General features: G+C 43.4%; 1 protein-coding gene across 3 annotated transcripts in view; it reads right to left on the minus strand.

The window, feature by feature from the left end:
- The window catches only part of STAC (SH3 and cysteine rich domain), a 102,521-nt gene that overhangs the window by 25,139 nt on the left and 60,953 nt on the right, over positions 1-16,429 (minus strand). For all 3 annotated transcript variants that reach the window (XM_060162401.1, XM_060162400.1, XM_060162398.1), the window contains exons 3-8: positions 16,246-16,346; positions 14,642-14,723; positions 13,450-13,565; positions 10,212-10,290; positions 2,330-2,394; positions 901-989 (exon numbers count right to left, since the gene is read on the minus strand). In XM_060162401.1, the coding sequence (XP_060018384.1) occupies positions 901-989; positions 2,330-2,394; positions 10,212-10,290; positions 13,450-13,565; positions 14,642-14,723; positions 16,246-16,346 (532 nt within the window). The remainder of the gene's footprint in view (positions 1-900; positions 990-2,329; positions 2,395-10,211; positions 10,291-13,449; positions 13,566-14,641; positions 14,724-16,245; positions 16,347-16,429) is intronic.

The raw sequence follows: 16,429 nt of genomic DNA on the forward strand, positions 1-16,429 counted from the left end.
CTCATGAGGGCCCCGAGGCTCACCTGTCCTCCCGTTTCAGTTACCATGAAGTGCGATGGTTCCTGAAACAGAAGTAGCTCTGGGTAGGAGCCAGGAGGAGCTGCCAGTCTCCAGCAGGGTGAACAAAGAGTTTTAATTTGATTGGTCAATCAGTGTTAATTTGGGCAGTAAGTACATTTTTGGTTCCCTGTTGGACCCCACAGGATGCCAAGTGCATCTGTTGCTCAACCTTCATGAAAACTCCCAGCAGCAGCTCTGGTGACGATGTGCTAACCGCTTTTAAAATTAATTAATTAATTTTATTTATTTATTTATTTTTGGCTGCGTTGGGTCTTTGTTGCTGCGCGCGGGCTTTCTCTAGCTGCAGCAAGCAGGGGCTACTCTCTGTTGTAGTGCACGGGCTTCTCATTGCAGTGGCTTCTCTTGTTGCGGAGCACAGCTATAGGCACAGGGGCTTCAGTAGCTGTGGCTCGTGGGCTCTAGAGCGCAGGCTCGGTAGTTGTGGCGCACGAGCTTAGTTGCTCCGCGGCATGTGGGATCTTCCTGGACCAGGGCTCAAACCAGTGTCCCCTGCATTGGCAGGCGGATTCTTAACCACTGCGCCACCAGGGAAGCCCTAACCGCACTTCTTAAAGTGTGGTCCCTGGACCAGCAGCATTAGCACCACCTGCAGACCAGCTAGAAATACAGATTCTCAAGCCCCACCCGAGACGTGCTGAGTCACAAACTCCCAGGATAAGGTCCAGCGATCTGTGTTAACCTGCCCTGCACACTAACATTTGACAATCATTGCTCTAAGACACTTGAAGGGAGCGCAGATTGAATTATATTTTTTCACATGGAATGATACTGACTTAAAATTTTTCTTTCATTCTTTTTTTCCTTTTAAAATATTTTTACCTCATTTCCAGATCTTCATTCTCTTGTGGTATAAATTTGTACAAGGCAACATAGGTGTTCATCTCTAATTGGTCTTTGGAAAGAGGTCCCTGAAAGAGAAAATAAAAGAGAAGTGAGAGAAGGAAGGAGGAAGAAATAGAGAGAAGAAAGAAAATAGGAAATGGAGAAGTTAAATGTAATTCCAGTGTATGGATCTTAAGTGTTAAAATACCTAAATGTTATTAAATACTTTGTTCCAAACATAGATTTATTTTTAATTTCCTGGCTGAGTTGATTTCACCACAAACTATTTGAAAACATTTATATAGAACTCTTTGTCAGAAATACTGCAATTTTCTTCAAATCAATTTTTTTCTTTGATATAGTTGTTCATGAAAGGTGGGCCCAGGCAAGAGAATATTCTCTCTATAGACAGGAGACATGTGAATAGTAGTAAACAACTTCCCTTTCCTAAAATGGACTTTTTTTCAGTTAGCCTACAGTTCTGTATCTAGCATATCAAAGGGATCTGGGTATATTCATCCAGAAATTCGTTCATTCATGTTGTGGAAAAATTACAGGTTTGGGCATTAGACTGATTTAATTTATGTTATGGTATCACCATCTACTGGCTATGAAACTTTGCAGTAATGATGATAAAAGCTACCATTTTTGATGGCTTACTGTGTGCCAGGTATTATGGTACATGGATTAGCATACTCAAACCTCACAACAGCCCTGTGAGGTCGATTCCATTGTGTCCCTGATTTGTACACTATACAAGAGTCTTACAGGTATTGTGTAAACATTAGCTATTATTATTAACTACATAAATGTTAATCCTATATAAATGTTTATGCTTTATAACATACATAATTTAAAATTATATAATATGTAACAGATATTATATGTTGTATATGTATACACTATATATGTAATACATAATTGTATAATATATTTAAATGCATAATATAATAAATATATGCCATATATATAGAAAACATAAACGCAAGTTGTACACAACTACATTCTTTTTGTTTGTGATTCACTCTGCTATCCAAAGCTCAAGTACTTTATGAAATATTATTCTGTTCTAACTGCATATGTAAATTACCATAAAATATAATAAATATATACTTATGTACTTTAAAATAGTCATAATATATTACATAATTATATAATTAACACACCGTAGAGCATATATCAACTTGTACGTGACATACATAACAGAAACAAAAGCATACAGTATAATGCTTATCCTTTGTACCCTGGATGCACTGTAGTATTTGTTTTGCTCAATACTGTCTACGCTATTTACCTTATGCTACATTATTCTCTAAAAATGCTGGTCTGGGCCCCCCTAAATCCATTTCATGACCCACTTGGGTGGTGACCTACAGAATGATCTAAGGACCCTGTCTGGTCTGTTTTCCAAGACATCCATGAATACCTGGTGGTTTATGTTCTTTGCTTGGTCTCTGAAATCGTCAGTGCCATTTTCTGGATACGTGAACACTGAAGGAGACAAGAAAAAGCAAGAGCTTTATTAATCCAGTCACCATGTTTTGGAAACATGCTTGAAAGATGTAGCTTTATTTATTTATTCCCAGCACCATCCCTTCGACTTGACCTCTCCCCACCTTTTCCTCATCCTCAGTGACCCAGCTCTCGTGTCATCTTCCACGTGATGCTCCCCCTGTCTCCCTTGAGCATCCTGCACCACCCTCTCTGCACGCCCACACCTTCATACAGGCCTCCAGGCCAGCACGCATCCTCCTGCATTGCTTGGTCTCATTTGGCAGAGCTCTTCTCAGGAGCAGAAACCATGTTATTAATCTTTGTTAAATGTATCAAATCATTTGTTAAGGGGATGGTAGGTGAGGTATGGCCCAAATTAATTGCATTTGAATTCACTTTTTCAAATATCAGATTCTTTGATCTCTATTCAATATCTCGACTCTAGTTTCTTAATGATTTCTACATTCTATTTGCAGAGTAAAGCTTTAGTTTTGAACTTCAAAATACTTTCTCAATCTCTTATTGTCAATGCATTGGGGCTGCTGTTGAGAAAGAAAATTGAATAGTGGTTTCTCATTTAGTTTGTTCTTAGAATACATAATTCTCTGCCTTTTGCATATAAGCAGCCACTCTGTGGCCTTTGCTGAAGAAAAAGGCTTCTTACAACGGGCAGAAGTTTTCACTGTCCACACACACAGCTGTGGGAGGTCCCTGATGGGTATGGGGGGCTCTGTCTTAGCTAGTTCAATCAGTCACAATTATCTCAGAGACCAACATCATGTATCTTCCTTAAATAAAAATAAAAGGTAGCAAGTGTTTCCAAATCTATACAATAGGGTTGTAGTGTTGAAATTAATCTACCTTTTAGATGACTTGACATTCAAAAATAACGCATTAGGGCTTCCCTGGTGGCGCAGTGGTTGAGAGTCCGCCTGCCGACGCAGGGGACATGGGTTCATGCCCTGGTCCGGGAAGATCCCACATGCTGCGAAGCAGCTGGGCCAGTGAGCCATGGCCACTGAGCTTGCGCGTCCAGAGCCTGTGCCCCGCAACGGGAGAGGCCACAACGAGAGGCCCGCGTACCGCAAAAAAACCCCAAAAAACCAACAAAAAAGCACATTAGTCTTCCCTTTGGTCCTCCTTCAGAGGATCAAGGATACCAGCAGAGGAAGAGAAACACACCACGGAAAGCTCTGTATCCTCTTTCATTTAGTGCATCGACAATCTCCACTGTCCTTAAAATGGACTCAATAACTGTGATGTAGAAAACACACTTCAGAACAAGAGCCCCTGTAAATGTACTGATGCTTAGCAAACATCTGTTGCCCATGGTTTATAGTTCCAGAGCCTGTGGGTGCAATTCCATTATCCCTAGGAAGCCAATATGCAGTCACTGGAGGCGCTCGGCTTTGTAGAAAAATGGAAGATGAAGGGCCTTGTCTGCCTCAATATTTGGCTACGCAACTTCCCGGTTTTAAGAGTAGAGACGAGCAACACTCTTCTCTGGTTTTAAGTGATTACCTGAAATCTTGGCATAATTTGATTCCACAAGTATAAAACTGGATACATTTAAAGAATACTGAATATTTGAATGGAAACATGGGAAGAGCATCTTAGAAAATTCTTGATTGATCTAAAAGGGGGACGACATAAGGTACATATGCAATATTCAGTTTGATTGATTTTATAATTTTGTAATTTCACATTATTTTAGCTTTTCATTGACTACCCATTAGCCATCACAAAAATGTGTATCATTTTGTGAACTATGCTGAAAATTATTTGAAGTGACTCCCAATGTGTTTTCAGCTATATGGTTGCAAACAGAACTGGTTGCAAACAGAACTGCCAAAAAAAATGATTTTTTTTTTTTTTAAAAACCCATTCCTTCTGGCTATTTCTAAGACTTTGATTTGAGGGGAAAGGCATAAAGAAAGGTAACTATTTTACAAAAAAAAATGTATCAGACACCTTTTATGTTTGGTACTTTTAATTCATTTCATTAAAAATAATTTGGCCGTTGATTTCACCCATGGACACACCCAAAATCTATGTCCATTACACAGGCATATTTTCTAATGTTACAGATGCAAAATGAATCTTTAGTTTTTGCTAGTCCCCAAAGAGCTTTCCTCTTTTCCTTTTCTATATTCTGTCTTTATTTTTTACTTTGCAGTCCTGGGAGGCCCATGTCTGCCTCAAGATGATGATTTGGTTTTTCTTCTTTAACCTGGTCATGTACAAGTTACATTATCAGCTTATTTGACATTGACTCACATTTGCATCCCCACAATAAGTTCAACTTGGTAATTATGCACTGCTTTTCTAAAAGGCATTATTGGATTCAGTGCACTAAGATGATTTTATTTCAGATTTCTGCATCCATATTCTCGAGGGGGACTAGCCAGCGATTTTGTCTCATGCTGTCCTCCTTTGATTTTGAGGTCAGTATTATATCAGTCCCATAAATTAAGTTAGAGAATGCTGCTGCCCGTCCTCCTGTGCACCTCCTGTTGTCCTGAAAGAGCTTATGTAATCTGAAAATTTTACCTTCCTCAAATGTTTTTTTTAAATAAATTTATTTATTTATTTGTTTATTTTTGGCTGCATTGGGTCTTCATTGCTGCGTGTGGGCTTTCTCTAGTTGCGGCGAGCGGGGGCTACTCTTCGTCACCATGTGCGGGCTTCTCATTGCGGTGGCTTCTCTTTGTTGCCGAGCACTGGCTCTAGGTGCGCGGTCTTCAGTAGTTGTGGCTCGCTAAGCCCGTGCACCACAACTACTGAGCCTGCGCTCTAGAGCCAGTGAGCCACAAGTACTGAGCCCACGTGCCACAACTACTAACGTCCGTGTGCCTAGAGCCTGTGCTCTGCAACAAGAGAAGCCTCCACAATGAGAAGCCTGTGCAACGCAACGAAGAGTAGCCCCAGGTCACCGCAACTAGAGAAAGACTGCGCGCAGCAACGAAGACCCAGAGCAGCCAAATATAAATAAATAAATAAATTTATTTAAAAAAATGTTTGGTAGAGTTTTTTAATAAAGTTGTCTGGGCCTGGTATTTTTGTTGTGCAAAATCTTAAAATATTGAGTGTTTCCACCATAACTGGAAGCAAAGTCAAGTTCTCTACGTATTTCTGTTTCCTCTTGAGTCAGACTTCGGTCATTGATAAGTTTCTTGGCATCTGTCCACTTAAAAAGTTTTAAATGTATTGGTATGAAGTTGGTCATAAGATTCTTTCTTGTCAACCTCTGTTATATTCCTCCTCTTTAATTACTTTTTGTTTCATCTCTCTCTCTCTTATTCTTAAACAATTATTAGTGATTGTAAATTTTATTTTTTTTAAAGAACTGTTCTTAGAATGTATTGACCTACCTGTGTCATTTAATAATTTCTTCTCTTGTCTTTATTAATGCCTGCCTTCTGTATTCTTTGGGTTTGTTCTATTTCTTTTCTGACTTCTTGAATATGATGCTTAGATTATTACTTTTCAGCTTTTATTTTTTAGTGGAATAATTTTAGCACTAAATACTCTAGGCACGATTTTTGCTGCATCCCACAAGTTGTGATAGGTAGTGTTTTCATTATTATTCAGTTTTAAATATATTTCAATTTTCATTATGACTTCTTTTTTTGACATATGAGCTTTCTAAAAATATGTTTTTAATTTCCTAAAGTATGGGTTTTCCTATATTTTGAATATTGATTTCTATCTTGTTTGCATTGTAGTCAGAAAGATGTGTTCTGTATCATATTAATTCTGTGAAATGTGTGAAACTTGCAGTATGGTCCAGTAGGTGAACAATTTTTATTTATTTTTTTGTTGCATTGTGTGGCATACAGGATCTTAGTTCCCTGACCAGGGATTGAACCCATGCCCCCTGCAGTGGAACAGGATCTTAGTTCCCTGACCAGGGATTGAACCCATGCCCCCTGCAGTGGAAGTGCGGAGTCTTAACCACTGGACTGTCAGGGAAGTGTCAGCAATTTTTATAATAGTTCCATACATTCTTAAGAAGAATGTGAATTTCCCATTTGTTAGATGGAGTGTCCTTTTAATTTTATATTATCTTATTTTTTAATTGAAGTATAGTTGGTTTACAATATTGTGTTAGTTTCAGGTGTACAGTCAAGTGATTCAGTTATATATTCTTTTGGAGCATCCTTTTAAAGTCAGTTAGATTTGGATTGTCAAGTGCGTCCTCAGATCCTCCATGTCTGTACTGAATCTTTTTGTTTATCTGATTTGCCAGTGACTGAGAGGAGTGTTAAAAACTCTCATCATGAAACGCGATGCCAATTTCCTAATAGTTCTGTCAATTTCTCCTTGAGTTTTTGTCATTTTGAGGCTATGTATTAGATAGATGATTCTCTCTCTGCTCATGACCTTGCTTCCAGTGGAGTTTCTGGCAGTTAAGCCAAAGGTGAAGACCAACAAATTTGCCCATGTATATTTCTGATGCACCCAGGAACAGTGTTGAAAACAACCACCAGAAACACTCAGACCTGCCCAAGAGCTTTTATAACATAAGAGAGAAAGCAGAGACTGCACTCTTAGCACTAAAGACATGAGTATGAATTGTACCTTCTTCTGAGGTGGCCTTGGAAATATTTCTCAAGGATTTTGACATAACATCTGGCTGGCGGAAATAATACCTGTGTGCCCTATGTACATTTTAGAACATACATGAAACAGGTAAAGCAGAACCAGAGGCTCTCCTTGCCAAGAATGTGAGACGACGAGTGGGAACTTGGACTATATATAAGCAGGGTGTTTTCTCTATGTTGTTTCTCAAACTACATGGACAGAGCATTAAATCCAAATCAAAGGAACACGTTTTGAAGCAAACTGATGCATAATTAATCCTTCTTGCTTCTAAGAGTGCACATGAAGAAAGCTACTGCTGATCAAAGGAATAGTTAATAGATCTCCAAAGCTTTTTAGAGGTTTATCACTTACTAAGTTCTTTCAACAGATTGCTTTGAATAAGACTGTGAAAATGCCCCTTAACATGAAAGAGACAGCAAATCATCAACTTTGTGTCCTTGAGTGTATTACTCCACGTCTCAATTTCCTTATCTATCCAGTATTTGTTGCGTGTATATGTCTGTGTGTCCCTGTTTGTGTGTGTATATTGGAGGAGAGGGGTTAGACTAAATGGCCTCTAATCCGGCTTCTCAAACGTTAACAAGAATATGAATCACAGGTCCATATGGAAATTCTGATTTTTCATGTCTGGGGCAGCCTGAGATTCTGCATTTCTAACGGGCTCTCAAGTTCTGCCCAGACCGCTGGTCCACGGGCCACATGTGGATTAGTGAGGCTCTAGGCTGCATCTCTGACACTTCGTGACCTGACAATGACTTCATTAATAGCAATGGTGCTTCATATTGATGATCCCTAAATACAGCTGTTCACATAATAAAACCCTAAGAAGACCTTTTTTTTTTTTTTTTTTTTTTTTGCGGTACGCGGGCCTCTCACTGCTGTGGCCTCTCCCGTTGCAGAGCACAGGTTCCGGACGCGCAGGCTCAGCGGCCATGGCTCACGGGCCCAGCTGCTCCACGGCATGTGGGATCTTCCCGGACCGGGGCACGAACCCGTGTCCCCTGCATCGGCAGGCGGACTCTCAACCACTGCGCCACCAGGGAAGCCCAGAAGACCATTTTTGAGTGAAGAAATCCCCAGGGCAAAAAGAGACCTCAGCTACTGAGGAATGGGAGACAACATCCATAAATCTGGACCAGGGTGGTGGAGGCAGAGAGGGAAGATGTGGACCCATGCTGGGTGTGATTTTGAAGAGCAGCAGATAAGATCTGCGAACAGATTGGATAAGAGGCGTGAGATGAAGGGCGTCAAGGCTGATGCCAAAAGCCTTGGCCTGATCATCTAGTAAAATGGCGTTCCTACAACAGAGCAGGAGCAACTGAGGAAGAGCTGGTTTCGGTAGGCAGGGGTGGGGGGTGAGTGAGGGAATCAAGAGTCCATTTGGGTGTGTTAACTTGAAGATGCCTGTTCTCCATTCAGATGGCCGTTTCCACTAGGCTACAGGCATCCAGAGGCAGCAAAGAGGCCTAATGCTAGGAATGAAGTTTTAGAGTCATCAGTGTACAGATAGTATTTACCTTTGTTATCTCATTTAAAGATCACAACACCCTATGGATTTGTGTTATTAGTATCCTCATTTTAGAGGTGAGGTGACTGAAGCAGAGAGAGGCTAGGTCTCTTGCAGACCGCATGATCACTAAGTGAAGTCCAGCATCTACCTCCACAGCAAGGAGGGGCCAAGGACCAAATACGTCCAGTGCGATTAATGATGAGGATGCCCCCTGCGATTTGGTGAGAAGCATCAGGGGAAGAAGGCAGGCAGAACTCAGACTCAGGGGACAGAACAGCTGATAGACTTGCAGCACTGAAATGCAGCTCTGGCTTACATTCCAGCCTCTGGTGAGTTTGGTCCTAAGATACTGACAAACTCCAGGGCTGCTCACCAAATTCAGTTGCTGGATCTGCAATGCTGGACAGAAGTGGGCTGGGAGGTCCTGCAGGGTTACTGCTCTGCCACGAGGTCCTCTGGCAGCTGGCACTCTCTGATTTGTCTTTCTAATGGCACTGCTAAGTGCTTGACGGACGTCTGCACTGATCTGAAAGTAGTGTTTTCCCCATTTGATGCCAAAGACTTCTTACCCTAGCCGTGTGCTTTAGCAGCTGGGGGTGGGCTTGGCAAAGGGGGTCCTAATGGACGCTGATGCTTATTTAGAAAGGAGGGTCATGGGGCGCTGCCTGAGGGAATCGCAGAGGCCCCATCCTAACTAGAGAAGAGAATGAATGGATTCCTAGAGCTAAGGAAGTGAAGTGACACCTTGTAAGACAGCAGCTGACAAAGCAGCTATGGGGTATTTGATGTAGAAGTCCTGCTTCCAGTGTGGAAATGGCAGGGACATTTAGTCAAGTGGAAAATCTGTCCAAGGTGGTGCTTCACCTGCGGGTATTAGAGCTTCAAGGGATAACTTCTGCCAGGAGAATGTATTCAGCCCAAGGTAACAACGCAGGTCAGGACCTGCAACCGTGCTGGGTTATGAGTGACCCGAGGACAGCTTTGTAACCTATGTAGTTTTGCTGCTGGTAGTAAATAATTCATAAATAGTTTTTGGATAAATGAGTGGAAATTAAGTAGCTGTTGACATCAAGAGGCTCATCGAGATTCAGGCATGAGGTGCTGGTTATGTTTCTTTAAGTTCTGGTTTAAGAGGAGGTTCTTTCTCAATGTTAGCAAGCAATAGCATGTAGTTAGCATCTAATAAGTATTCTAGAAATTATTATAAGAAGGGCTTATGCTATTAGCAAACTAAATGATATTAATAAAGAATGTCTGGCTAGACTGTGCAGATCAGTCTTTGAGTCTTAGTTATCTCTGCTGGGAAGGAGCCCAGGTGAGGCCCACACTCCCCGGCACCACCCCTCACTTGGAGTACTTCCGGTGTAGCATGGAGTGGTTCTCTCTGGGATGCTTTGTTATCCAGTGTAGGTCAGTGGGGGAAGTGACGTGTTAACAGAAAGGCCTGGAAGGACCTCTATGTCCTTACAGCATGAGAACTCAGAAGACAGAACTTAGGGAATGTTATAGTCAAATCACTGAAATCCACCAGTGATTATGCCCGGTTTCCCTCCAGAATATCAAACACTTGCCCGGACTGAATTCCAGAGCTGGCAGAGAGAGGGGCCTGGAAGTCAGGTGTGCCTGCCTGCTGACCTGGATGACGGATGTGATTCCCGTTTGTGCTGGGTGGTGCTAGATCCCCACACCCCCCACTTACCGCTGTTGCTACGTTTCCGTAGGCCATACACGCCTGCTGGCCCGTCAGCCTCTTCAGGAACCTCGACAAGATCTGAAATCTTGAAAAGAGGGAACAGAGTGGAATGAGCAATGTCATTTCAGGGGCCGACTGAGCAGAGATTGTGATACCAGTAGAAGAGCGAAGGTGGAATTTACATGACACTGTCTTAAGAATCGCATCATTGCTCTTCTGTCTGTTTGGTTAACTTCAGAGAGGCTGTGTGCTCTCTTACGGGCACTGTCGCTCCCTCCCAGTGTCCAGAGCAGGCTCTGGGGTTGGCACATGACAGGTGAATGAGTGCCTATATGCACAGGCCACAGTTAGGCTACTTCCCAGGAAGAGACAGAGAGAAATCAGAATTCCTGCTTACATCCTGTCCCTTAAAATGGTCAGTAGAACTACAGCTCTTTCTAGGTGGGTGTTAAATATTAATTACAGAGAACAAGATGCACTACTGAGGGATGCATGACTTAGGTATGAGTTCAATGCTATTTCCATTGCTGCGAAAAGTAATTGCTCTTGCAATAACAAATTTTGCCCTCTCTTGTGTATAAGAGAAGTCATAGTTAGAATTTAGGTTACAGAAGTAACAACAACAATAATAAAGCAGCACTCTAAATAGCTAATTGTTACCAATCATCTAGCACGTGCTGTTTTTACATACTTTATATGAATCATCTCATTTATGCTTCACAATAATCCTCTGATAGGCCTATTTTTCAGATAGGAATCTGAAGCCCAGAGACAATCAAGAACTCAACTTGAGGTCTCAGAGCTCGTAAGTGGTGGAGCTGGGGTTTGAACCCCTGGTGTTGTCTCCAGAGCCCATGCTCTTTTTTTTTTTTTTTAAAGTATAGTTGATTTACAATATTATGTTAGTTTCAGGTGTACAGCATAATCATTCAGTACTTTGCAGATTATACTCCATTAAACTTATGTCAAGATAATAATTCTCTGTGCTATACAGTAAATCCTTACAGCTTATCTATTTTATGTATAGTCGTTTGTATCTGTTGATCCCATATGCCTAATTTGTCCCTCTCCCCTTCCCTTTCCCCTTTTGGAACCATAAATTTGTTTTCTATATCTGTGAGTCTGTTTCTGTTTTGCATATCCGTCATTTGTATTATATTTTAGATTCCACATATAAGTGATATCAGACAGTACTTGTCTTTCTCTGTCTGACTTATTTCACTGAGCATAACATTCTCTAGGTTCGTCTCTTAAGCACTGTGCTTCACCCAGCAGTATAGCTGGACTAGCTCACATGCGCTGGTGAGAGCCTTTAGGGTCATCACACTGGTAACTTGAAATTGGCCACAGTGGGAGTATTTACACCATGGAAATTGGCAAATGCTACAAATCAGGGTCCAGCCCTCGTTGGTCATTAAACATTTACACCACAGATGGCCTCTTTCAAAGGGTCAGATGCTCTACTTCTATCTGTGCATCTCTCGCCTCTTTAAAAGAGGAATTTAGGGGGCCTCAGAGGAGAGTCATATTTGTAAAACAATTTATTTATATCTTACTGGAGAGGAACAAGTTTGCCTTCCTAACTCTCCTCATCAGCTCTAGAGTACTTTAGTACCACCTTCCTGAGACTGATTTCTTCTTACAATTTAACTTTAAGATTTATTTCAGCCATTCTTCCTTTCATGACACATCAGAAAGAAGAAAAAAAAAAAGTCACAGGGCCTCTAAGTCACTTGTACCCTGTTCCTCTGAAGCTCACTATTTCTGAATAGAAGTTGCTATTATTATGTTAATTTAATCTTAAAAAACTGAAGATCATTCCTAAACTAGCTAACCAACTCCTAGAAAGTTTTCGAATTTGGTTTCTGCTGTCTTCCCAAAGCCATCAAGCCTTCTGTATTCTAGAACATTTGAAAGCACATGAGAGGAAACCTAACGATTTAGAAACAGCCAGGCAGCAACTTCCCAACAATGTAAAGCAAATGCCTCTACAGCCCTGGAAGAAAATAAACCTTTGCTATGTGGGAATATGTTCGCTTTAGGATATAACAATACTGCCAGGATGGCAAGAGGCTGAAGTTCATTACTACCGACCCTGCAGGAAGGAAGCAGAGTCATGTTAAAGTAGCAATCAATTGTTTCTGTTTGCTTCCACTGAGGCAATTTGGACTCTGGGGAAAGAGTGAAGTGACAGATATTTAAGTACAATTTCATTTGTCTTTGTCTCCCTGCAGCTCTCAGAACAAAGCCTTCACAGAGCAAAATTTCAAGAAATATTTACTGATGGAACCAGCACCAGGAAGTATAAGTGGGCTATGATGAATGAACATGTTATTGACATTGAACAAACTATGCTTTTTGCCCCTAAAACCAGTCTGTAGGGTCGAGATATTGCCAGAAATAAAGCTGTTTTAGACACGAAAGCAGACTGGATATCCGTCAATTATGCCTGTGATGGTCTTTCTGCTCATAGCATCAGTCACAAACGTGGAGGCGAAAACGTTCACTGTCTCCCGCGGAGTGTTTCTCAGGATGTCTCCTTGCTGTGATGAGCAAGAGCTCAGAACCACAGCAGCAGACATTGCTGCTCATGCGGGCAGGTCAGGCCCATCTCTGGGGAGCCTTCTCTCTGCTACAGAGTTGTGTGGCATCTTGGGGCATTCATAGAAACTTCGGTGGGACAGTCAGAGAGAGGATGACGACACCAGGTCACAGAGATGCACACAACACGCATTTTAGATCAGGTAAAACATAGGAGAGAGGTGCTTAGGAGGGTGTGTGTCCCATGGAGGGAAGCGCCCCGCCTCCATGCCACACCCCTCTTCCAGGGAGGGCAGTGTTTGTGTGAAAGAAATCAAAGGGTGCATCTTGCCTTAGAGAGAGAGGACTGAGAAAATGTGAGAAATGGCTGTATTCTTGAACTGGGATGTAGCTGGAAGGAGAACTGGACACAGCTGGGACTTCTCTGCTTCTGCCCCTTGTTTGGGTCGAACCTTTCTATGTGTCAGCAGATAAGCTACTAGTGGTGGGAGGGTGAGGGAGAGAGAGTCAATGAGCCTGAGGCCAGGAGCATGGTCTTTAGGAGGAAAGTAAAAGGATCTCTGAGGGTTGGCCCCAGAAGGTTAACCTTTAGTGGCCCAAAGGCACTTGGAGCTCCCTTTAAAGGCTGCCTGACCCCCAAGAGACTCCCCCGGCCTGTGGGACCCGCACTCCACGGTGCCCGAGGGAGGAAGAGGACAATTACCGAGGTTCCGGGAGGTGAATTGGAGCCGCTGCCAGAGCTGCCCTTCTTTGTTCTCTGGGCCAGGGAGGTGCCGAAGCGGAGGGTCTCATAGACAGGGTCCACCTTATTGCCGCAGGCTGCAGCAGAAGAGAAAGCTCACCTGAGAGAAGGGTTTCCTCATATCACAGTCGGGACAGACAACCACCTATCATACCTCCTGGGTTAATGGCATCGAAAAGTAGGTCCTGCACAACAGACCCTCTTACCCCTGGGGAAATGGAGCTTTTGTGGTCAACTTTCCTCGCATGCTCCCCCCACGACCTGTGCCCATTTCCCGGGTCCCTCCACTGCACTCAGCCCACTCTGCTCCCAAACCTTTGCTGATTGACTGGTTTTCCTCTTTGTTATCCACCCGCAGGACTCCAGTGCCAAGGTTCTTCCCAGCTTTATTTCCTCTAGTGAAAGGCCCTGCTCACCAAGGTACGAAGTCTCGTGACACAAAGTTTGCAGCAGGAGGCAACCTTTTTGAAAGACTTGGACATTACCAGGCTTCCTGGGATTTCTAATTAAAAACTTTCCAGTTTGTAAATTTCTAGTTTAAAAGTTGCTCCCCCTGCCACCACCAAAGGGCAAACATAAATGTAGAGATTTTCAGAAAGGGAGAAGAAATGGAACTGAAGGATATTGTTGAGGAATATATTCAAGCCAGAAATACCTAAAAATATAAGACATTTTTTCCTCATTAAAGAATAAACAATATTCAGTAAGCTCCTTCCAAGCATTGGTCTATAATGTATATCTATTTTCTACAAAAAATTATGAAAAGCAGCCATTGCTGTTTTCATCGTATAGGGTCCAGCAGGTAGAGTAGCTTGTTTAGACACACAGTTGGTCAATGGAGGAGCTGGGCTGTGACCCAGGTCTATGCGATGCCAGGCTCCATGCTCCTTCCACTCTGCCATGCTGCTGATGGCCTTTGGACCTGGGTTCTTTGAAGCTTCATCAGGGAGAGGACAAAAATTTCTAGAGAATTTGGTTCACCTTAAGTTTCCCCTCCAGCAAAACAAACAACCATAACCCAATTAACCACCAAACGAATGCCACCCCCCCGGTCCCCCACTGGTACGGCAGCACCGGGACCTGGGAGAAGAGCAGCCATCAGCTCTGACGTCGCTGCTCCAAACCCAGCTCAGTCCACCGGGTCCCAACTCACCAATGGGCATAACTTCTTTAATGCATCCAAACTGTTCATGAATCAGCAAGGGGGAGCTGTAGTAACGCCGAAACCCCTTTGGCTGGAGACAGAATGAGAAAGAGAAGGGCTCAATGTTATTGATGAGATGGAGAAAGCCTCACGAGAACTCTAAAAATGAAACCAGTTGGTTCCTCTAGGGGTGCCTCCCTGTCTCCCTTTAAGATGCTGACATGTCCTGTAATTTATCCCTGGGGTCGGGTTGGGAGGTAGAGGTGTCAATAAGCAAGCTCCACTCCCTGCAGAAAGCAAGCCCCCAGCCCTGCCCTCCCCCGTCCCACTTCTCCTCTGCAGGTGCACATTGCAGCCTCCTTTATGTTGGGCTCCTCATTACTTCCCAGGATACAAATGGACCATTGTGTGTTATCTCACCACGTGACTTATTAACATCATTAAAAGGCCTGGGCATGGGCAAGCAGACCTCACAGGTAGACCTGAAGTCCCTTGTATGTCTGATGAGCTCTACGCAGAGCTTTGTGTTCTAGATTCCGTTCTGTTTTTCTGACCTCTCATCCATGGTTTCTGCCTTGGCTTGTGGGAATCACCATGGGAGGAGAGGAGGGGAGCACGTGAGGCAGGGGTTTTGGAGAAGAGGACACTGCCAATCAGAGTATGGAGATGAACTCTCTAAGAATCCTGACTTACTGTACCCCAGTGTTAGAAGGGAACTGAAGGGTCCCACCCCTACTAGAATTCCAGAATCCCTTCCAATGTTCCTAGCAAGTGGTATCCTCCTGGGAACACTGCTGGGGATGTGGATAGCAGGAACTCTCACTAATCCTGGAGGCAGGTCTTTGGTGACATCATCTCTGATGGTTAAGCCTTGGAACCTACTGATCCTAGGCCTTTTCCCTGAAGCCACAGAGGACGACAGAATCCTGTGTGACAGATCTTAAATTCTTCTGAAGACAGCTGTCATGCCCCAAGGATGTCTAGGGTAGACATTCTTGGTCCCTTCTGTAATGCTTTGGCCATCTTAGTTTCAACTATTCTCAAAGGTGTTCTGGGTGGCTTTCTATCATTGTGTGGCACCAGTACTGAAGTCCACCCCGAGATGCGACCATCAGCCCAGAATGGGCCAGGCTGAGCCCCCAGCCCTTGGTTTGGCCACCATGATCTGTTACAGCGGTACAGATGTTTACTACTCGCTCCACTTCTGTGGGGTGGTTCATCTCTATCCCATTCTTGATACGCACTGAGCTGTCAGACAATTAAGCTGGGGCCGAGGGGGTTCCTGGGATGCCTGCTTTCTACTTGCAAAACTTGGACAGTCCCAATGCTAAAATTGGGAAAGTGCCAACCCAGGACAAGTTGTCCACTCTATGAAGGACACTGAGCCCCTTCCACACGTGCAACATGCATCTCCTAAGTTGACAAAGCTCCTCCTTCCTCAATCATTATGCCAACAAGGAAGCCAAGTTGTCCAGCCAGAGACGTGGGGGGTACCTTCCCAGTGTCCAGTTCTCAGGGTGCTGCCATAAAATATTTTGAATGGAGTGATCTCATCGGGCAGGCAGGTGCCCTGAGCAGCGGTTCTGGGGCACACTCCGGGCACAAGCCCTTACCAGCTTGCCCATGCACCGCTGGGGTGCCAGGCCGTCCATGCACTTGTGGTGGACACTCATCTTACAGGCCTTGCAGCGCAGTCCATGCTTAGCATTTGTTCCTGTCAGATACATGGTGAGCTTTGGTTAGGATACAACCTACTGTTCCCTGGCGACTTGTATGAAATCACTGAAAAAGTGGTCA

The sequence above is a fragment of the Lagenorhynchus albirostris genome, chromosome 10, assembly GCF_949774975.1.
Source record: "Lagenorhynchus albirostris chromosome 10, mLagAlb1.1, whole genome shotgun sequence".
In the NCBI taxonomy this organism is placed as follows: Eukaryota; Metazoa; Chordata; class Mammalia; order Artiodactyla; family Delphinidae; genus Lagenorhynchus; species Lagenorhynchus albirostris.